The sequence below is a fragment of the Neltuma alba genome, unplaced genomic scaffold, assembly GCF_004799145.2.
Source record: "Neltuma alba isolate B1F8T4 unplaced genomic scaffold, ASM479914v2 tig00012908_pilon, whole genome shotgun sequence".
Taxonomy (NCBI): domain Eukaryota; kingdom Viridiplantae; phylum Streptophyta; class Magnoliopsida; order Fabales; family Fabaceae; genus Neltuma; species Neltuma alba.
Window position 1 is genome coordinate 30612 of NW_021637277.1, and position 21736 is coordinate 52347.

At 33.4% G+C, this 21736-nt stretch overlaps 5 protein-coding genes and 1 pseudogene across 5 annotated transcripts; 3 read left to right on the forward strand and 3 right to left on the reverse strand.

The window, feature by feature from the left end:
- Positions 1-495: 495 nt before the first annotated feature.
- LOC114732368 (RNA demethylase ALKBH9B-like) lies at positions 496-1970 on the reverse strand. Its single transcript, XM_028919655.1, has 4 exons — positions 1882-1970; positions 1477-1787; positions 1062-1133; positions 496-849 (listed from the first exon to the last, which is right to left on the reverse strand). Exons 1-4 carry the CDS (start codon positions 1936-1938, stop codon positions 690-692), a joined length of 600 nt encoding a protein of 199 aa, XP_028775488.1. The 5' UTR covers positions 1939-1970; the 3' UTR covers positions 496-689.
- Positions 1971-2526: 556 nt separating this feature from the next.
- On the reverse strand, positions 2527-4445 carry LOC114732363 (uncharacterized). Its single transcript, XM_028919652.1, has 5 exons — positions 4310-4445; positions 3877-3960; positions 3567-3650; positions 3268-3351; positions 2527-3083 (listed from the first exon to the last, which is right to left on the reverse strand). The coding sequence occupies exons 1-5, from the start codon at positions 4419-4421 to the stop codon at positions 2527-2529; spliced, it is 921 nt and encodes a 306-aa protein (XP_028775485.1). The 5' UTR covers positions 4422-4445.
- A 1877-nt stretch (positions 4446-6322) lies between these two features.
- Positions 6323-7702, reverse strand: LOC114732364 (3-ketoacyl-CoA synthase 7-like). Its single transcript, XM_028919653.1, has one exon. It carries the CDS (start codon positions 7700-7702, stop codon positions 6323-6325), a length of 1380 nt encoding a protein of 459 aa, XP_028775486.1.
- Positions 7703-9100: 1398 nt separating this feature from the next.
- On the forward strand, positions 9101-10539 carry LOC114732367 (probable 3-hydroxyisobutyrate dehydrogenase-like 3, mitochondrial). Its single transcript, XM_028919654.1, has one exon. It carries the CDS (start codon positions 9160-9162, stop codon positions 10081-10083), a length of 924 nt encoding a protein of 307 aa, XP_028775487.1. The 5' UTR covers positions 9101-9159; the 3' UTR covers positions 10084-10539.
- A 3486-nt stretch (positions 10540-14025) lies between these two features.
- Positions 14026-16493, forward strand: LOC114732371 (cocosin 1-like). The gene is made up of 4 exons (XM_028919659.1): positions 14026-14242; positions 14326-15058; positions 15153-15323; positions 16418-16493. Exons 1-4 carry the CDS (start codon positions 14047-14049, stop codon positions 16446-16448), a joined length of 1131 nt encoding a protein of 376 aa, XP_028775492.1. The 5' UTR covers positions 14026-14046; the 3' UTR covers positions 16449-16493.
- A 2566-nt stretch (positions 16494-19059) lies between these two features.
- Positions 19060-20885, forward strand: LOC114732366 (11S globulin seed storage protein 2-like; annotated as a pseudogene).
- The last annotated feature ends 851 nt before the right edge of the window (positions 20886-21736 follow it).

Genomic DNA, 21736 nt, shown 5'->3' on the forward strand with positions numbered 1-21736 from the left:
ATTTCTTGAATTGGTTTGTTTTTTTTATAAGATCTCTTTTAGGAATGCATTTTTACTCGCTTTACTCTTAATTAATATATTTTCTTTCATTAACTTTTTCCCATACATTCTCTCCTATTTTTTTCTCACTCACACTTTTTCTCACTCACACTTGCTCATTTATAAATAAGGGTATATTTGAAAAAAAAAAAGATACATTTCCAACATATTTATTATTTTAATTAATTTTAACAGTTTTTTTAAATCACATAATATAATTAAGTGAATCTTATAACAAGGGACGGGAAAAGAGAGTATATATGTATATAAACATGGAGTTTGTGGGATTCTGCACTAGAATGCTTTATAGTAATAATAAGTTATTCTCTGCACCCATGTTCATAAGAAATTCACATAATTTTCCATTAATTGTTAAGGAACTAAAGCAAAATTTATTTTTTATATTGGCTCGAGACTAGATATGAAACAGACAGAATCAAGAGTTTTCCTCCTTACAAAAAATTCAAAGATGGAGGTCACATTATTGATATAAACACTGTCGTTTGCAATAAATATTGCATATCAACCTCTCAAAATCTGAGCAAACTCATCGACTATACAAAACACTCAAAATTATATAACTACATAATTAACAATAAATTTGTAAACTCAATCTGTTCAACTGTAACCTTTGCCTTGCTGCATTAGATTCAAACACTATTTGTCTTGTGTTTCTTATTCTCTGAATACTCAATCTCTGTTTTATTTGAAGAAGAAAGGTCAAGAGGCTTGATGCTCTCCAACTCAGGATCAGGTGAGAAGTTAGATGGTAGTTTACTATCATCCATCCTTCTAAATGTGATTGAAATCCTGCAAAAAGGAAAAGTCTCAAAATACAATAAATAGTAATAATTGAGATTTTCTAAAGTACACCCGACAGAAGATAGGTAAACCAGGTAAAAAAAAGTTTACATGTTTACATATCAGTACATGATTGGGCTTGCTCCGCCCAACTTTTACAAGCCAATTTATCTGAGAATTTTTCACAAATATGTATTTTTTTTGGGAAAAATTCACATTACCTTTTGGTTGGGACAGATGGGATACAATGTTTAGCAACGTCAGCTCCATTACCATTGAAAATAAACACTGATCTGCATTATGAAGATAAGCATTAAAATCTCTAAATGTTAAACAAGAATTGACCAAAAAGCATGATTCACACAAATCTACTTATAACATGACACAAGCATATGAATGTTCTAACTTGTTCTAGCTAACAAGTTTAAAATCCAAGAATGCCAAATATGATTCCAAGATTTTTTGACAAGGGAAGAGCATTGGAAGAGAATGGAGGAAGAGAAAATCTTAGGTTGACCAACCACTCATGGATAGTTTTGTAAGAATGTCAAAAATAGGTCCCACTAAATTGAAATGCTCATAAATCCATCTACCTATATTTTTCTCAGGTTTTGTCAAGAAGGAAATCGAGCTTACCCAACGGGCAAAGAGATACGAACAGGCCCTTGGAACTCCCCAGGACTAACAACTTTTAGATTTGAACCAAATAATATGTCACACTCAGATAAGAATGAAACTGTTGAAAAAGGTCGCACAAAATCATGATGATCAATATGAGGAGGAATGCAATCGCCTTCATCATATATGTTGACAACGCAACTATTAGGGATGCATGTTGGAGGCAGTATGTGCCACCTAACCATCCTCTTGATCATTTTCTTGAACAAATTTGGTAATGGATCAGCCTCTTTTTTTCTTAGAATGCCAGGAGGATTGCCATCTCTGTCCTGCAGGATTTAACATGAAGCTAATAGGTTAAACTTGAAAAAACAACTCATAACCAAAGATTAAAGAATAAAGGGGAAGCAAATTTAAACTTACTATTGCATAATTGTAACAACAACCAAATTGTATTGTTACACGCCCTTTGCCACGCATCCACTTTCTAGGTTCTGAATATGTACATTCTAAAAATAGAAAAACCCAAATAATAAAAGTGTGAGAACAAAATCTTCTGAAACTTAAAAGACACCCAAAGAAATACAATAAAATAGAAGAGCCTTCTATTTACTAGCTTAGGAAGTGCACAACTTGCGAAAAGGGGAAAAATTCAGTTAGTTTAAGTGTTTTATGATAATTTTCATTAAAGATGGTGACTCAGTTTTTCTAGATTAACTCAAAATACCAAGCGTTATCTGTCTCTTCATTCTTGGTATATTTGTGAGAAACAAAACCCAATGCTGTTGATTTTATTGAACAGGATATAACCCCTCCCTAATTGTTTTTATAGGCTGTGTTTATAATCTGTGTCAATTCTAAGCAGAAGACACATAGCTTACTGCATGTAACGAAGTATAACTACTCCATAGACAAGGCTATACAAGTTCTTTCAAAGTAAGTTCTAAAGATGTGCCAAAAGTAGCCATAAGCATAATGGGGAAAAACAACAAAGATTAGAGCTGCAGAAAAAATGCAGAGAAAGTACATTTCCGAGCATATGAAATAGTTAAACGCAGAATCACTGAATTAGAGAACTGGAAAAGAATAGGAAGGCAGAAGTTCAATCCATATACCTTTAAACTGCCCTTTTTGACCCATCTCTTGCAATTTATCGACATACTTGATAATATTCCTTTGCTCCTCAGGATTGAATACTTGATTATGAAGTTCAAGTCCCTGGAGAACATTTATGTCCCTCCCACCAATTCTTTCAATGTAAACAAAGTTCTTTTTTCTGCCAACCAGTGAAAACCTGATATGCTCCTTTTGCTCCTCAGACAATCCGCATTCAAACAATGAGGCTCCACCGATTCCATCACTTAGTAGCAACTCAAAATCAGATGGCACTATAGATTGCCGTTTGCGATTCAAATATCTAGGTGTGGAATCAAAAGCAAGTCTATTATCATGCTTCCTCAACCAGGGAGTTTCATGCCTTTGGATATAGCTTCTTGTACTATCCTCTTCTTCTCTATGATTTCGATGATGAAACACCAAAGCATCACCATTTCTGGAGTGGAAGTATGCATCTCTAGAATATGCATAGTCATCATTATCAGCATAAGATGTTTCATAGTGCTTCCCTGCATTCAGAAGAAGCACTAAATAAATATATAAACATGGAATAAAAAAAAAATTTCATTATTCATTTCAGTAACTGTCAATTTGTTTTTTTGATCAATTTTAAACTCTATTTTTTCCATAAAAATTATAAATGCACAGAGTTGAAGCTAGTTTATCAATAGAAAGATAACAGTAATGCATTACCATTCCTGGACTTGTGGGATGCATCTGTAGAGGAAACGTAATAACCATCTTCATCCTCAGCTAAAGGGGTTTCATAATACTTTCCTGCATTTAAAAGAAAAGCTATATATATATATATATTATATAAACATAGAATGAAAAATACTTCACTATTCACTTCTGTGTAACTGTCAATTTTTTTATCAACTGATTTCCTTATTTTAAACCTAGTATTATTTTTCCTAAAAATTCCAAATCCCCATGCAAATGCACAGGGTTGAAGCTAGTCTATCAGTAGAAAGGCAACAGTAATACATTACCATTCCTAGACTTGTAGGATGCATCTGTAGAGGAAACATAATAATCATCATCATCCTCAGCATAAGGGGTTTCATAGTACCTTCCTGCATTTAGAAGAAAAGATAAATAAATAAAATTTATATAAACATATAATGAAAAATACTTCACTATTCACTTCTGTGTACCCCCCCCAAAAAAAATCAATTGATTTGTTTACTTTAATCTTTGTATTATTTTTCACAAAAATTCTAAATCCCCATGTAAGTGCACATGGTTGAAGCTAGTTAATCAATCATCAATCAATAAAAAAGATAACAAATAATGCATTACCATTCCTGGACTTGTAGGATGTATGTCTAGAAGATCCATAGTAGTCATCATCATCAGCAGCATGTGAGGTTTCATAGTGGTTTCCTGGGGTTCAAGCGAAATACTAAATTTATGAACAACATCAAAGATAACAGATAAGGCTTTTGCCTGAGATTATTTCAAATAAAATTTAGAATCAAGTGCTTTTATAATATCAACGCACAAAATACATAACAAGTAGGAAAAAAAACACAGAAGTACCCAACAAGATCGGCAAAAAAGTGAAAAACACAAAGCCGGAAACTTAACTCCTTGAACCAGAACGGAGAAGTTGAAGAAACACAGAGAGAGTGAAACAATAATAAAGAAAACAAAACTTCATGAGCAGAACACAACGAAACCCATGAGAACCATTCATTTTAAAAGAAGTAGAGGAAAAGACAAGTTTGATTACTTTTACAGAGATTTGAAATTTTTTGATGTAGTCGAGCCTCACAATGGTCGCAGAAGGTATCAGAGAGCATCTGCAGGATTTGCTCCTTATTCAATGACTCTAGGAATTCCATGCCAAGATAAGTATCTACTTGAAAGCAAAGCAAGAGAGAAGGAGAGAGCGTGCGAGATCAAAATAGAAATTGCAGGCACAGAGCAACGCAGAGTGAGAGAGAGAGAGAGAGAGAGTGAGGAGAGAGATGGGGGAAGGAACGACTTTGGAGTTGACTGACTTCTGACGCGAGGACCAAGACAAGTATTTGATGTTTTAGTTAGTTTCCTAATTTCGTGGTAGTTTCTTGGTCCTCAATTAGGGGAGTTAATTTGGCCAATTAGGGGAGTTAATTAATTAATTAATTAATTTTAACTTGAATAAAAAAATTCAATTTTTTATGGTTCATTTGTTATTTTTCAACATTTTATACTTCGGAAAAAAAAAAGAAATTTTCACTGTTGTTTATTTGTTGTCTTTATATAATAAGGGTGAGTGATGCAATTTTCATCATAACGCTACGGAGATATTTCGAATTCTTATAAGGTATTCAATTTATAATACTGATTTTTTTAAAACAGTTTTCTGTTTTGTTGTGAATTTTTGCTTTTTCAATGGGTATTAAATTCTCGCTATCATTTTATGAATGAAATTTTTTAAAGGTAAAAAAAAAAGAAAAAGAAAGAGGTATAATAAGTTGAGATAAGACGGTAAAGATTTTGTGCCATTTTGTCATTAATATTGTAATTTTTTTATTTAAATTTTGGTAAAAAAATTTAAATAGAAAGCAAATTTGGAGTGAAATTTTTTTCATAACAAGTATTTACTTTTTTGCCAAAATAATAAGTATTTATTTATTTATTTAACTAAATTGGATGTAGGAATATTATTTAAACGAAAGTATAAAATTCAAAAAATATTTTCCTAATTTAATAGACATTTTGATGGGAGTGAATTGGACCGCTTTATGCCTAAAAATAGGAAGGGATTATGTTGTTATAGTTTATTTATAAAGATGTGAAATTATAATTGACCTAACTACGTAACGAAAATTAAAAAAACTCATAAAATCTCAAAAGCCTTCGAAAATTTAATGGCAAATTGGAAATTTATTCACATCTATTTTTTAATAATATAAAAATATGAATTTTGACTATTTTATGTTTTTTTGTAGCTGTATTTGAATATTTAAAATCTTGTGATTATTAATATTTGAAAAAATAATACAATAAAAAAATAGCAAGGAAAGTGACAAAAAGTTGGGGAAAAAGAAGAAAATATTAGGAAAGTATGATAGATAAGTGACAGGATCAATGCCATTATTTTAGGAAAAAAAGAAAAAAGAAAAAAATTCCAAACTTGGGAACCATCAAATACTTCCTCTAGTACTAAATATAAAATTTAGTCTTGCATTATGGGTTCAATCTTATATTTAGGATAGGAGGAGTTAGTATTATAAAGAGATAATAGATGTTTTCAAAATACTAAGTTTCGTTTATCCAATAGAAATAAACTTATTTTCACAAAAAAAATTCTCCTCATTTTTTGTTCTAGTTATTGAGTGGGCATATCTCAAAAGAAAGTACCACATTAGTGTGTATAAATATATTAATTTTTTGACAAAAAAAAGAATAAATATATTAATTTGTGATTTTAAATTAATGAAGGAGTCAAGAGGAAAAATTTTCTCAAGCGCACATAAGGTAAAAGCAGTAAAATTTGGCACAATATATAAGGGGCTGGTTTAATTCATGGAGGCAGACCATATTTTCTATGTGCTAACAACAAATTTCCCCTTCTAAGGCAAGAACTGAGGGGAAACAAGTTAATATGAACGGCCTGTTTGGAACTAAATAAACCAGGTAAAAAAGTGAAGCATTCATAAGGCAAATTTTATTATGTTTGGTATCTACCACCACAAACAAACAAACAAATAAATCAGCAGCTATGTTTCTCACAAGTAAATAGTTAATTTCTTGTTGTTTAAGAGTCAAACTCAGGTATCTGGATTGGATACAAATGGATCATATCAGACCAAGCATTTTTCTGAGTTGGGTCAATATCAAATATGCATTTCCACACTGCACTGTTACATTTGAAGCCACTTCCAAATGCAATTTGCCAAACCCTATCTCCTTTCTTCACCTTTCCTTTTGCCTCCAAATAACACAGTTCATACCAAAGTGAAGAAGATGAAGTGTTACCAAATCTGTACAATGTCATTCTTGAAGCCTCCACATCTTCCTTCTTCAGCTTCAAACTCTCCTCTATTGCATCTATCACCCCCTTGCCCCCTGCATGTATGCAAAAGTGCGCAAATGACTTCTTGAAATTTGGCACATATGCTGCCTTCTGGTTGTCATCTCCCCATTGGATTCTCCGACGAATCACTGACCACGCGAATTGAATCTGCTCGGAGTAAGGCAACACAAGAGGGCCTAAAGTTGTGATGTTTGTCCTCAAAGCTAGCGCAGCCATTTTTAGAAGTGCCCTTGATAAGGACACTCCCACATGTCCAGCTTCATCAGGCTCTTGGTAAACACACTTATAGGCATTATCATTTGATCCTAAATGAGTCCTCACAAGGTGCTTTAACTCATATTTGGCCATTTTCTTGTCTTCTTTCTTATTAGATAGTAAAATGACAGCTCCTCCCATTCTGAACAACACATTGGGAATAAGCTTGGATTTGGTAGTACCTCTATAACCATTTGGAGCTACGACTTCCATACTTAGAACTAAAGCTAAAGAATTTTTATGGACTTTAAGAAGATCTTTAGCTAAGCTTATTGATAACATACCAGCACTGCATCCCATACCACTGAGGCTCACACTCTTTATATTGCTTCTGAAACCAAACTTGTTGATGATCATGGAAGTTATGGAAGGTGTGGGACAGAACAGGCTACAGTTTGATACTAGGATGTCTATGTTCTTAGGATGGACTTTGTGTTTGTTAAGAAGGTCTTGGACTATAGTGAAGAGGACTAGTTCAATCTCTTCTTGAGAATTCTTGAGTGATTCATTAGGTGGGATCTCATGAACTGAATCAGGCATGCAAGCTTCAGGTCCAATCCCAGATCTTTCAAACACTTTGGACTCAAAATCAATGGCTTCTCTGGTGATACCGCAGATCTCAGAGTGTTCTATGAAGTTGGAAGGAGGAACTCGTAGGTTGTTTGGTGGCAGAAAACAGGCAAAGTCAACAAGGTAGACATTTCTTGACCTTAACTTCAAAAAAAATAGTACTATGATGAGAATAAACATGGCTACTAAGGTTTGTGTCGGAGTTACTAAACCTTGAAGTAGTACTGCAGACAAGTTTGAAGAAAGAGATGAAAATTCAGAAAGAAGAGAATCCATTGTGAGATGAGGTACAGATAAATTGTTAGGACTTTGGTGGGGTTGTGATGATATAATAATGAAACGAAGGAAAGAAGGAGAGAAGTTTCAAAATGCAACTATGTGCTGTGTTTTGTGTGATAAAATCTGGAGTTACAATTTGGGCATCTTTCTTCCATCTAAATAGTAGTGTTGTATTGGGAAATGGCTTTTGTCACAAAATTCTCATGATATAACCATAATTACAACCTTCCCAAGAAAATAAATAAAATAATAAAAAGTAAAAATCAACAAGTTGTACTTATTATTTAGTAGCTGGAGTCAAAAGCAAATATTGCTGAGAACATTTTTTGTTGCATAGTGACATCAATTGTAGCTCTAAGGTATTGGGCCAAATCCAAACTTTGAATTATTAGAGCTCTGAGTAAATATATGTTAATTTACTTCACACATGTCTTTTGTCTTATGACTATCTTTAACTTTTCTAAAAAGTCACGTATGAATTATCATTACTTTAGGTTATGTCACTTTGACTTTAAATCATCTTGTTTTATTTTACAGTTCTTTAATATTTTATTTTATAGTGAATTTTCCTCAATCTTATACAATAAACCTAAAAGAGATGCATTAAATAACTATAATAATAAAAAAATTAAACCCCAGTTATGCAGTTAATTTATTTTAGCTACTAGCAAGTTAACCACATCAATTTAGAAGAAGAAATGAAGGCACTCAAGTGTTGTTTGTATTCCATACTTTGACTTTATACTTTTATTTTCTCTAAAATAAATTTAACAAAGAGAATATATATATGTGTGTGTATATAAGTTGAAAGATTAAATTCCATATATTTATCAAAAAATCACAATGCAGCTGAGTTTGAAATAAACTATACGGATTATAGATGTAAAATTTCCTATATAGGTAGACGTTGAATGTTTTACCAATATGAAATATGCATGCAAGAAGCTAGAAATATATTCTATTTTCAAAAGCAATTTAAATTAAATTGTTACATTATCATAAAATATTAAAGAAACTATGATAACTCATAAAATGCACACATTATACTCCTCTAGTCTTTAAGATCTATTTAACTAATTTGATTAAATTAAAGAAGTAGGTTAAGTTAGTTAATTATAAAAAAAAGATATTTTTCTCAAAACATTATAATCATCTTCCTTAATATCATTTATCCTTCTCCTACTTGATTATAATTGAGAAATATCAATAAAAATAATTTAAAAAATTAATAAATATAAAAAATAGATTTTATATTTATGATTAAGATTAACTTAATAATTAGGTCCTTATATTAAAAATAGTAAAGGTATTAATTATTAAATATTTTTAGTTCCTTGCTTCCTTATCAGTAGTTACTGTATATTCCGTTCCGTTCTGCCTTTTTGATCAGTGAACTCCAAGCCGTCACCCTACTCTTCCCTGTCAATCCATCGTCTTCGTCTCTTCCACAGCCTATGGGAACTCCATACCCGAACCCCATAAATCCGACCCAAACCCGAATCGGGTGGATAGGTATTGGCGTTATGGGTGCTGCTATGGCCTCTCGCCTTCTCTCCGCCGGCTACTCCGTTACTATCTACGCTCGCAACCCATCCAAGGCTCTGCCTCTGCAATCCCAAGGTGCCCATGTTGCTGATTCTCCGGCTGAAGTCGCTCGATGCTGTGACGTCGTATTCACCATGGTAGGTCACCCATCAGATGTTCGATCAGTCGTCCTAGAAGATCCTAACTCAGTTCTCTCGGGCCTAACCCCTAACTCCGTCACCGTTGACATGACTAGCAGCCACCCTGATCTCGCCAGAGAGATTTTCACCTCAGCGCGAGAGAGAAATTGTTGGTCTGTGGACGCACCAGTCTCTGGAGGCGACATTGGTGCGAGAGATGGAAAGTTAGCTATATTTGCTGCTGGTGAACAAGCCGTGGTGAAGTGGTTAGAACCCTTATTTCAGATTCTAGGGAAGGCAACGTACGTGGGTCAAGCAGGGTGTGGACAGAGCTGCAAAATAGCGAATCAGATTACAATTGGGGCGAATCTGACTGGTTTGAGCGAAGGTTTGGTGTTTGCAGAACGAGCAGGGTTGAATTTGAAGCAGTTTGTGGAAGCAATCAGAAGTGGATCTGCTTGTACCAAGGCGTTGGAGTTATTTGGAGAGAGAATGATTGAGAAGGATTTTAGGCCTGGTGGGTTTGCTGAGTATATGGTGAAGGATTTGGGAATGGGGGTGGATATAATAGAGAAGAGTGAGGATGATAAGGTTGTGGTGTTGCCTGAAGCTTCACTTTGCAAGCAACTGTACTCCAGTATGGTAGCTAATGGAGATGGAAAGCTTGGGGGTCATGGTCTTATCACTGTCATTCAGAGAATCAATGGGCTATGAGTTTCTTATTCCCCATTACTTTGAACGGTGGATATCAGCATCTTGCAGGTTAAGTTATTCTAACTTGTATTGTTGTATTTTTGCAATAAGAACTTAACATTGTGTGGTCGGTTAAGAATTTCATATTAGGTCATACGTTTGGATGTGTCTTGCAAATTTGCTTCGCCTAAGCAGCTGGAGTATGAGCTCTTACACGAAAAGCATGAATCTTGTATCTTTGGCTTCCCATTCTTGTTTGAAAACTGCAAGAGGAGCGTCATCCAAGATTCATTTTATTGGACAAGTCTTGAGCCTTGAGAGGCGTTGAGGAAAATAGATGCATTTTGATCATCTGGTAAATATAGTAAATCGTTGTGGCTACAACAGTGCCTGAGGTTTCATTTAGCTTATGCTGGATCTATGACTCTGAACATGCCCAAAGTGTTTTATTGCAAGAACATTTTTATTTGGAGACAACCAGAGAGATCAAAATGGCAGCAGGGTATAAGCTTTACTGTAATAAAATGCCAACACCAAATGTAAAAACGAAACAAGATGTTAAGAATATGAATATATGATGTGGTATCCTGTGAAATGGGAAGTGTGATTACATAACTTTTATGCTGAAGTTAGGTCGATAGATTTTTAGGTGTCCTGTTCCGTATTATACATGAGAACGAGAAGTACCTTAGATGGTAACTGAGACTGATGCATTCCTGAATGGAGTTTAACTTATTGCCGGGAGTGAATATATTTGGCTTAAAACCTTTTCAAAAAGAGTTGTATCATACTCTAATACTTCTCCGGTCGTTAATATAATACTTATTTAATTAATTTGATTAGATTAAAGAAGTTAGGTAAGCTAGTTAATTATAAGAAATATGACATGTTTTTCCTAAAATGCTATAATCATCTTCCTTAATATCCCCTCTCCTTCTTCTACTTGACTATGGTTAAGGGGGTATCCATAGGGGTAACTTAGAGAAAATTGATAAATATGATAAATAGATCTTATATTTAGGATTAAAATCAATTCAATAATTATGTCCTATATTAAGAACCGAATGAGTAATTATTATCAAATTACAAATTTTTAAGAGAGGGTATCAATTTATTCTAAAATAAGTTGTTTGCAACAATAAAAAAAAAAAATCTGTGCTTCTGTATCTACTTCTCACTGAGACTGTTTGGGAATTGTGTGAACCTTGGGATCTTTAATCTCACAAGTAACCTTTAGGGCAGGGTTCTCCCTAAGATTGATAGTAATGGTATCAAAACATTTCACTGCTCAATTTTAAGGTATCTGATTTATTCTACGATTGCAAGCATGTGATTCTAATATAAGCTTATATGAACTTCGCGCTCTTCTGCATTATGAATTAGCTTTTTTTGGTATGGTTCTCATCCTAAGGTTCATATCAGGATGTGTATTAATGACCTTGTAATCTAATGGCATGAATATTTACATCTACAGTGGGAGGTTGTAGGTTCACTTCTGTTTGTAACAATAAGCCGATAGTGTTTGTTCTCTAATTCAAAAACGTTAAAAGGGGTTTCAAGATGCGTTTTTGGAGTGGCTGTTTCAGCTGTCTGTGCCTCTATATTTATCTTTGCCATTTTTTTTCCCTCTCACTCATCTCATGGCAATGTTCTTCCACAAGCTTTCCTGAGGAGGGCCTTGCAGGAAATGAGATCTGTTTGAGGGGAGGCTAACTTTGGGCCATTAGTATGAAAATTACTCCTCCGATCCTTAATATAAGACATATTTAGTTAATTTGATTAGATTAAGAAAGTTAGATAAGTCAGTTAACTCTAATAAATATGACATGTTTTTCCTTAAAATACCTCAATTATCTTCATTATATCCTCTCTCCTTCTCATACTTGATTATGATTGAGGGAGTATCAATAGGAATGATTTGGAAAAAAATTGATAAATATAATAAATGAGTCTTATATTTAGGACTAAAATCAATTTCACAACTAGGTTTTATATTAAGGACCGGATTAGTATTATGCAATGTACAATGAATCTTTGTGTTTGTTTCCCTGAATAACTGATTAAGTGAATAATTGCGTAATTAAATGGCTAACTAAAACAATCACAAATATGCAAAATGTACGAAACGTGTGTGACTCATGCGAAATATATAAAACATGATCTCATGCGCTCTGTTTCAAAGAGAAGGGACCGTACAATTAACATGTGTTTAAAAACTAAAACACTAAAACAACTCTTGTATGTTTTATTGTTTTTGCTTTTGTTTTTTTCTAATTTTTTGTTTTAAAAAATTTTGAGACATCTTCTTCTCTTCTCACCTACCATCCACTGTTTACTAGTGCCAGCGACAACTATCATTTACTAAATATGATTTTTTATATATATTTTTTTCAAACATGATTTTTTTAAAATTATTATCCAAACAAATTCTTTTGTTTTTTGTTTTCAAAAATAGTTCTAAAAAACAATTTTATAAAATTTTTTTGAAAACAAGAAAACAAAGAACATAAACAAACAGGCCCTAAACCTAGAGTTCTGTCATTTATTTTTAGAAACAAAAACGTTTTTCTAGACTTTTCAAGAACTAATAAATGCTTATGGGGGAAAAAATCATATAAGTGGCGGAATAATATTGGAGCAATGAACATAATGAACATGATAAATTTAACCTGTGTTTTGTCCTAATTAAAATTAGTGGAGAGTTATGAATTGCATAAAATTTTTTAAAAATGAATAAAAAAAACCAGTTCAAATAAGGACTTGAAGCGTTAGAGAAAGCGTTTGACGTTAATTAATTTATAAGATTAGATCTCTTACGAACTTCATCTGGCATTTCTAAATGGACCAACATCCGCTCTTCTTCTTTGTTCCGAGCCTATTTGAAAGGAAAGAACATTCAGTGCTTCTTAATGGTGAACATTGAAATATTCTTTCGGTCCTAAATATAATACCTCTTTTGTAGTATAAATTACACTACAAAAAGAATTTTATATTTTTATACTACAAAAATGGTCTTATATTTATATTTAGGACCGGAGGAGTGAGACAAAGCATCTCATGGATATTTGGTGGAGCAATTATTCATTGACTATTTTCTCAAATCTCACTTCTTTTCTTTGATCAATTTATCATAATACCAGTGCCCTTGGCCGGGTTTTATCTTTCTCTGGGATTATGCATCATTCCATTCATTCTTCTCTTCTTTCAAACGGATCTAAATTCTCTCATTTTCCTTTTTCTCAAAATTTCATATTCACCTTTAGATAAAAAAATGAATATCATATCTAGCCAGAATCTTATGTTTTTTCTGTTATTAATTTAATCTATATATATATATATTCACACACAAAATATGGGTATAGCTTCAGATAAGATGGTCAGCCATTAATGCAAGAAAATTTTGAACAGACCACTTTAACAACTCTTTTTTTGTTGCCTTTCAAAGAATGGTAAACCGGTGTTTTGGCTTATTCATGTGTTATTAGTAACTAGTTAGAACATCATTGTCATCTTTCTCTATAAATATCACAACCTCGTCTTCTTAAGATCATCCAAGCGAATGCCTTCCTCTTCTTCAGGTATATCACTTGTGTCTCTCTCCTCCCTTCCCTGCTATTCCAAAACTCACCATCTTTTTCTTACCTTTTTTTCCTCCAACATAACAGGTACTTATCATAGCTAAGAATATTGATCACAAAAAAACAAAAAAAAGTAAAGGTGTAGCATATAATTTAAAGGGTAGAAATATGTTCAAGTTTTATTTTCTTTTATGCTATTTATTGTTTTTTCTCACTTTATTAAACAATACACATCTCACTGAAAACTCAGATCTGTATCTTTATACATGTAAATATAGCATCATGTTACTGAAATAGATGAAGAAGTAATTAGAGAAGCTAGTTTGAATGGATGTGTTTATATGAACTTTTTTCATTGAGGTGCTTCTTGTTTCAGCAAGATAGAACAGAAGAAAAGCAATTCATAATGGAGATGGACTTGACACCCAAAAAGCCACAGCTCATGTTTGAAGGAGATGGTGGAGCTTACTTCACATGGTCAGCTTCTCAGCTGCCTCTTCTGGCTAGCAACAACGTTGGTGCTGGTCGGCTCCTTCTTCAACCTCAAGGCTTTGCTCTTCCTCACCATGCAGATTCTGCTAAAATTGGCTGTGTTCTTCAAGGTGTATATAGCTCATAATCTTTTCTAGCCATATATTGTTTTTCATTACTAAATATCTGTAATCTGACTGTATAGTCTCCGCAGGAACGGATGGAATAGTTGGGATGGTTCTCCCAGATGCAGAAAAAGAGGTCGTTTTGAAGCTGAAGAAAGGAGATGTAATCCCACTTCCTCTGGGGTCAATCTCATGGTGGTTCAACAATGGAGATTCTGACCTGGTCGTGGTGTTTCTGGGGGAAACATCTCATGCTTATGTTCCTGGCCAGTTCACATACTTCTTTCTAAGTGGATCTCAAGGAATTATGGGAGGCTTTTCCTCTGAGGTCATAACCAAAGCTTACAATTTGAACAACAAGGAAGCAAACAAACTCACCAAGAGCCAGCAAGAAGCTTTGATTTTTAAGCTTAAAAATGGCCAACACAAAATGCCAGAACCCCACATGGATAAGACCAAACAGATGGTGTACAACGTTGATTCTGCAGAACCAGACCATGGTGGGGTCAAAAATGGAGGGTTGGTCAAAACTTTGACTGACCTAGATTTCCCTTTTGTTGCAGAAGTTGGGATGAGTGTGATGAGAGTGAAGCTTGAACCTAATGCTATGAAGGCACCAGCCTATCTAACCAACCCAGCAATTCAATTGATTTATGTTGTTAGAGGAAGTGGGAAGATTGAGATTGTGGGGTTCAATGGCAAGCTTGTGTTGGATTCTAAAGTTGAAGCCGGCCATTTGCTTCTTGTTCCTAAGTTCTTTGTGGCTGCACAGATTGCTGGTGAAGATGGAATGGAGTTCTACTCTATCCTCACCACAAAAAGGTGAATTTTGAAACGTAAATAAATATACTATGTGTGTAATTTTGACACAACATCTTAGCCCAAAACTCTTAAGCGTTAAAAAATTTACTTGCAGGCCTGTGTTTAAAGAGCTAGCTGGGAAGTCATCAATATGGGAGGCCATATCTCCACAAGTGCAACAAGTGGCTCTTAACGTGGATCCAAATTTTGAGAAGCTTTTCTTGCTCAACATCAACAACTCCACAAATATCATTCCTCCACCAACTCAGAATAATTGTCTGGTTCAGTAAGAACACACACAAACGCAATTTACAATTTTGCTTCTTTGAATAATTACAGGCCACATATAGGGCCCACTTTTCTTTGATAATATTGCAGCCAATAATAGAGTAGGACGAAAATTAATTTATGGTTTGTACGAGGAGGAAGAAAAAGAATCTACTTTAATGGATATGGATCCATCAAGGGTGGAGATTGATTTGGGAGTACGTGAGCAAATTAAAGATGGAGATTTTAGCAGAAAATTATCTTTAATATAAAAAAATACAACATTTAAATCGGCTAAATTAATTAAAGTTGGTGAAGTTTGATTCAAAATGAGTCACTTCTTGTGTGATAAAAAAGTATCATCAATGTTAATATACATAAAAAATGAAAAATTGTGGGGATATTCACAACCGTAAATAATAATAATATATGCTAATGATTTTATAAAACCGACGACCTGGCTAACAAACATGAAGATTATCTACAAAATTTCACTTCAACAAGAATTGGGACATTTGTGGCCAACAAGGATATATACGCCACATATGTGCAGATGCTCCCCTTATCTTGAAATTTGTGGCCAAGAACTGCATATAATGCAGACAAACGAAATAATAACGATTGATGTTTTAACAGCAAACTATCATGAAAAAATAACCAAAATAAATAAATTTTAAATGACAATAGGTAATTTTGACATATTTTGACATGTAAAAACAACTATAAAAATAGTTAAAACTGTTATAAAAGTTGTCAGTACGATTTTATCTTTTGAAATTTAACAAGTATTTTTTTGTCAATTTTTTTTCAAATATCATTGGGTATATTTGAAAATAAAACCATATATTTTTTTAGTATTTTTTGTATTTAATCAATTTTATCCAAATTTTTTTATCTGTGCAATTTTTCTACTTATATATATGTGTATATTATATTTTTGTACATCCTTCCATATAGAATATATATCATTGCAATAACTATCATCTTTTTTCTATTCATTCTTTCTCTTACTTACTCCCTCTTTCTGTAAGATTATTTTTAAAAAGTAAAATATATATTTACAAGTTATTGTGTTTAACTAATTTTTTTAATTTATATAATTCTATCTTGCAGGAAGATCACAAGTGAGGATTATATAATGTAGCCCATTCAAAGTGGGGCCGAAGGGACTATTTCTCAGACACGTTAGTTTTCTAATGTAGATATTGGGCCTAATGGACTCTGTTGCCTTGTCATGCACACTTTAGGCGAGCTAGATCATGGGACTCATTAAGCCTAGAACGTATCTTCATGCTAGAATTTGTCATTAACCAGTTATGATACTTCACAGGAATTAGTTTCTTTCTTGAGATTACAATATAATTTAATTTTATGTTATAAAAAAAGGCTTTCGGTGAGGACTTTTTTTGTCGCAACTGAAAATCATCACTAAAAGTATCTTACAGTGGCAACACAAAAAGTCACTACTAAATGTCTTTAGAGGGCATACATTTATCGGTGACATCCTAGATTTGCTGCTGAAGGACTCACTTTCAGCAATGACGTTTTTTCCACTCTGAAAAGCATACTTTCAGTGGTGACTTTTTAGGCTCGCTGCTGAAAGTTGACTTTCAATGGCGACTGTCAATGTTGCCACCAAATTATCATCACTGAAAGTCTTTGGGATATTCATTTAGCTTTAGATATTTTAGTAGTGACTTTTTGAAGGTCATACTTTCAGAATGTCACTGCTAAAATATAATATAATGATATATATATTATTTTACAATAATAATCAGCAAATTCAATCTAGCTCAACAGTAAGAAAATTGGACATCAAGGAGGTGGTCACGGGTTTGAATATTAAAGAAGACATATTTAAGTTGAAATATTTGGATGGTGACATGCTATGAGAGTGGTGATGTGGCAACCACTAGATGATGATGACATGACACTAGTGAAGCCATTTTTCTCCTGCATCACTTTTACAACAACAAAAAAGTTGCAGTTGAAAATCACTTCTGGTAGCAACAATACTTTAGTGGCTACAAAAGTCACCGTTTAAAATGTCTTTCAGCGGCAACTTTTTTTTTTGCCACTGAAACTTTCCAGTCACATTCGCCATGGCATTTTCACAGTGACTTTTATATTTTTAGCGACAACTTTTTGTCACTGTTAAAAGTCATTTTTGTTTGTAGTGATATATATAGCAGTCCTTCGGTCCTAGATGTATTTCACTAAGTGCATTATCGGGACTTTAATTGGTACATTATTATTTCCTATCCTTAAAATAAGAGCTAATAATTAATTTAGAAATATTAAGAAAATTAGTTAAGTTAGTTATTTGTGTTTATGTGTGTTTGCTTGCTTAAATTAAATTATCATTTTGATTATCTACTTTAAAACTATTTCTTAGTAGGAATCTCTTACAATCAATATGATATTTTGAGAAAAAATTATAAATCAGGGAGATAATATGAGTCAATTGTCTTAGAGAATCAAATTCAACTTCTAACTAACTTTTTAAAGATTGGAGGTAGTACTTGGGAACATTGAAAAGCTATGGCGGGTGGGAAGGAGAAATTGGCTTAATTAAAATGCCTTCGCTTTGTCAAACAGACTGTATTTCAAGAACACTTTTGTTAATGCGAGAGTTGGGGTTCATCAGAAATAATATATAACTCGATCGACCAAGAATTAAAAACAAACAAGACCCATAATTTCTTGATTCATTGCATAACAAAACTCAAAACTCCCGGCGGGCAATGGACCTAAATATGGAAAGTTTTCGGCAGAAAGAAAGATCATATATATATATTTATTTTATATAAGAGAATTAAATTTTATAAGACTTTTATTTTATAATTAACGGTTTTATAATTAGGACAGAAGTAATATAAGAGAATTAAATTTTAAACATTTAAGATACTCTTAGATGTTGTGGGCCGCATACTACACTGATAATAAGCCTACTCTCCCTCCACCCCACAATTTTTCAAGTGATATTAATAAATGGAAGATAAAATAGGAATTGACTATATATCAACTTTAATCACAGAAAGGTGGCGATCGGTGATTGCATGCATGGTACGTATATTAGTGTAATGGATTTATCAAATCATTCCAAATGGTCTGCTCAAACCCCAAAAAATCAGTCTTGTGCTTTTTTTGGTGTCTTGATCATACCAATTTTTCAGACCAGGAATAGAAGGAGTATTGATAACTTCAATTTTTTTTTTTAAAAAAATCATAATTAAGGGGTGTTTGGGTTTGGCTAAAAGTACTTTCTAAAAATATTTTTCTGTAAATTGAGACAAACTTCTTTATATTTAACTTTGTATATTTAAAATTACTTTTAAAACTATAATTTGATTTCCATCCAAATCCTTAAAACAAGGTGAAGAAGAAAACAAAAGCTAATAACTTCAAATTAAAAGAAACAAACATCATAATTAAAGCAAGGCGAGGAAGAAAACAAAAGCTAATCCTTTCGATCGGACCACTCTATGCGTTTAGATTGAGTCTATATATACGCAAGGCTCCATAAAACACTTACCTCTGGCTCTGCAATAAAAACTCATCACTTGTCTCTCTCATTGTCATTTTCCTCCAAAACAACAGGTACCTCTCTCTTTCTCTCTGTGACATTATCTTCCTGATGAATGTGATCTGCTAAGAGTTATTAAGGGTTTAAAAGCATATTCATTGTCTCTATGGATTTTTATTGACATGTGCGATTTTTCCCTGCTGTACTTGAAGGAAACAAAAGAAACCAAATGGAGATCGACTTGACACCCAAGAAGGCCGAAGCCATGTTTGAGTGAGATGGTGGATCTTACTACTTATGGTCAACTTCTCGAGTTCCTGCTTTGGCCAGCAACAACGTTGGTGCTGGTCCCCTTGTTCTTCAACCTCAAGGCTTTGCTCTTCCTCACTACGCAGATTCTTCTAAAATTGGCTGTGTTCTTGAAGGTAGCTCACTATCTTCTCAAGCCATATAGTATTGTTTTTCATAAGTATCCGGTTTTTAATATTAGAGCTAGTTTGATATTTAATTTGGTTCTAAATATAAGAACCTAATCACTTTGTCTTTCATGTTTATCCATTTTTCTAAAATAGTCTCTACAGTAATTGTACGTGTTAAATATTCTATTAAATGATAATTCTAGGTAGTACATATGATTATCAGGGGCATCTTAGAATAGATAACACATTTATTACAAATAATTAACTTAACAAACTTTCTTAATATATTTAAATTAGTCAACTAGCTTTTATATTAAGAACGGGTAATATGTGTATATATATTGTAATATACATGATTGTTTCCTAATTGTATAGTCTCTGCATCATAGTCTTAAGTCTTATTGTCAACGTCTTGGCCAATGCAGGGACAGATGGCATAGCTAGGATGTTGCTCCCAAACGCAGGAAAAGAGGTCGTTTTAAAGCTGAAGAAGGGAGATGTAATCCCAGTACCTATAGGAGCACTCTCATGGTGGTTCAACAATGGAGATTCTGAACTGATCATGGTGCTTCTGGGTGAAACATCTCAGGCTTATGTTCCTGGCCAGTTCACCTACTTCATTCTAAGTGGAACTCTAGGAATTATGGAGGCTTTTCCACAGAGGTCATAACCAAAGCCTACAATTTGACCAACGAAGAAGCAAACAAGCTCACAACGAGCCAACAAGGATCTATGATCCTTAAGCTTCAGAAAGGCCTACACAAAATTCCAGAACCCCAGATGGACAAGACCAAACAGATGGTGTACAACATTGATTTTGCAAAACCAGACCATGGGGTAAAAAATAATGGAGGATTAGTCACAATTGTGACTGACTTAGATCTCCCTTTTGTTGTAGAAGTTGGGCTGCGTGTGATCAGAGTGAAGCTTGAACCTAATGCCACTAAGGCACCACTCTATCTAACCATTCCTTCAACTCAATTGATTTATGTTGCTAGAGGAAGTGGGAAGATTGAGATTGTGGGGTTCAACGGGAAGCTTGTGTTGGATTCTAAGGTTGAAGCCGGTCAACTGATAGTTGTGCCAAAGTTCTTTGTCGATCTCTGCACAGGTTGCTGGCGATGTTGGAATGGATTTCTACTCCATCGTCACAGCGAAAAGGCATGTAACTTGTCTAGCTTCTCGTCTGAATTTTTAATCAAATCATTATTACCACTTTTGGTCTTTAATATAAAAGCTAATTAACTAATTTGAGTGGATTAAAGAAGTTTGTTGAGTTAGTTATTTGTAATAAGAAGGTATTATCTTTCTAAAAATACCCTTTCTAATCATGTGTAACTATCATTTGATGGAATCTTTAACATGGACAACTATTATAATAACTATTTTGAAAAAAATAGATAATATAAGAGATAAAGTGAATTGGGATATTATATTTATGACCAAATTGAATGTCAAATTAGTTCTTATATTAAAAAATAAAGATAACATTATTCATGTTTACATATATATATGGATCACTTGCAGGCCTATGTTTGAAGTGTTAGCTGGGAAGTCATCAATATGGGAGGCCACGTCTCTTCAAGGGCAACAAGTGGTTCTTAATGTGGATCCTGCAGTTTTAGAGAAGCTTTGATCTCGTCCAACATCAAATCTCTCTCCTCCAACTAATCAATAACCTCTTGTGCTTCATGTTGCATCCTACGTACGAACATGAATGTGTGTGTAACGTATGTAAAGTTATTTCCACAATTAGTCTGTATTGTGCTTTGACTTTAACTAGTTCAATGCCCGTGCAATGCACAGGATATGTTCAAGGCAAATAAAATTTTTACAACTCGCGCTTTTCATCTTTTTTTTTTTCCTACATGTAATAATTGTTGGGAAGAAAAAAAACTGATAGATATGGAAGGATGATAACTCAAATAAAAAATCAGTTTAAGTTCTTGATTTAATAATATTTATATTTTCAGTTGGATCCACACAAAACTAAATAGTTAGTTGTAGCTCGACATTTAGCTTTAAGACGTTGACAAAGACGTGGAACTATGATCAAGCAACAGACCATGTTGGTAAGTATGAAGCTATTTTCTAAGCTCAAGAGCACCCATTTAGTCGCAATCTGAGACCAAAGCAAGCACAGTGACTAGATTAGGAGCATAGAAGTCAATAAATGTTGTTGATTTACCAAAAAATCTGACTCTTATCTAGCAAAACCCTTGGCAAAAATTCAGATGGCATAGACAAGATATATTTGTTACTTGAGAAGCAAATAGACTACTCTTTTCTGACCACATTGAAGCCGTTTGAAGACAAGCATTTATTTTCTTCTAACAGCATATCCATAGTGACTTTAAATTTAATTCTTAGCCATTAAAAATTCAATTGTCATGAGCTGAAATACACTATTCACAAGACAAATCTAACTATCTCATTAAATCTTTCACCTGTAGAAAATGACAAGCATCAGTAAATGAATCTTGGACA

Bases quoted from the DNA above. Each gene is read 5' to 3' on its own strand.
- LOC114732368 (XM_028919655.1), bottom strand. From the start codon at position 1,938: ATGCGTGGCAAAGGGCGTGTAACAATACAATTTGGTTGTTGTTACAAT. The intron at 1,788-1,881 runs GTAAGTTTAAAT...TAAATCCTGCAG, and splicing joins GTTGTTACAATTATGCAATA to GACAGAGATGGCAATCCTCC. The intron at 1,134-1,476 runs GTAAGCTCGATT...TTCATAATGCAG, and splicing joins CGTATCTCTTTGCCCGTTGG to ATCAGTGTTTATTTTCAATG.
- LOC114732363 (XM_028919652.1), bottom strand. From the start codon at position 4,421: ATGGAATTCCTAGAGTCATTGAATAAGGAGCAAATCCTGCAGATGCTC. The intron at 3,961-4,309 runs GTAATCAAACTT...CTTGAACCCCAG, and splicing joins AATTTCAAATCTCTGTAAAA to GAAACCACTATGAAACCTCA. The intron at 3,084-3,267 runs GTAATGCATTAC...TTCTGAATGCAG, and splicing joins ATCCCACAAGTCCAGGAATG to GGAAGCACTATGAAACATCT.
- LOC114732364 (XM_028919653.1), bottom strand. From the start codon at position 7,702: ATGGATTCTCTTCTTTCTGAATTTTCATCTCTTTCTTCAAACTTGTCT.
- LOC114732367 (XM_028919654.1), top strand. From the start codon at position 9,160: ATGGGAACTCCATACCCGAACCCCATAAATCCGACCCAAACCCGAATC.
- LOC114732371 (XM_028919659.1), top strand. From the start codon at position 14,047: ATGGAGATGGACTTGACACCCAAAAAGCCACAGCTCATGTTTGAAGGA. The intron at 14,243-14,325 runs GTGTATATAGCT...TAGTCTCCGCAG, and splicing joins AATTGGCTGTGTTCTTCAAG to GAACGGATGGAATAGTTGGG. The intron at 15,324-16,417 runs GTAAGAACACAC...TCTATCTTGCAG, and splicing joins CAGAATAATTGTCTGGTTCA to GAAGATCACAAGTGAGGATT.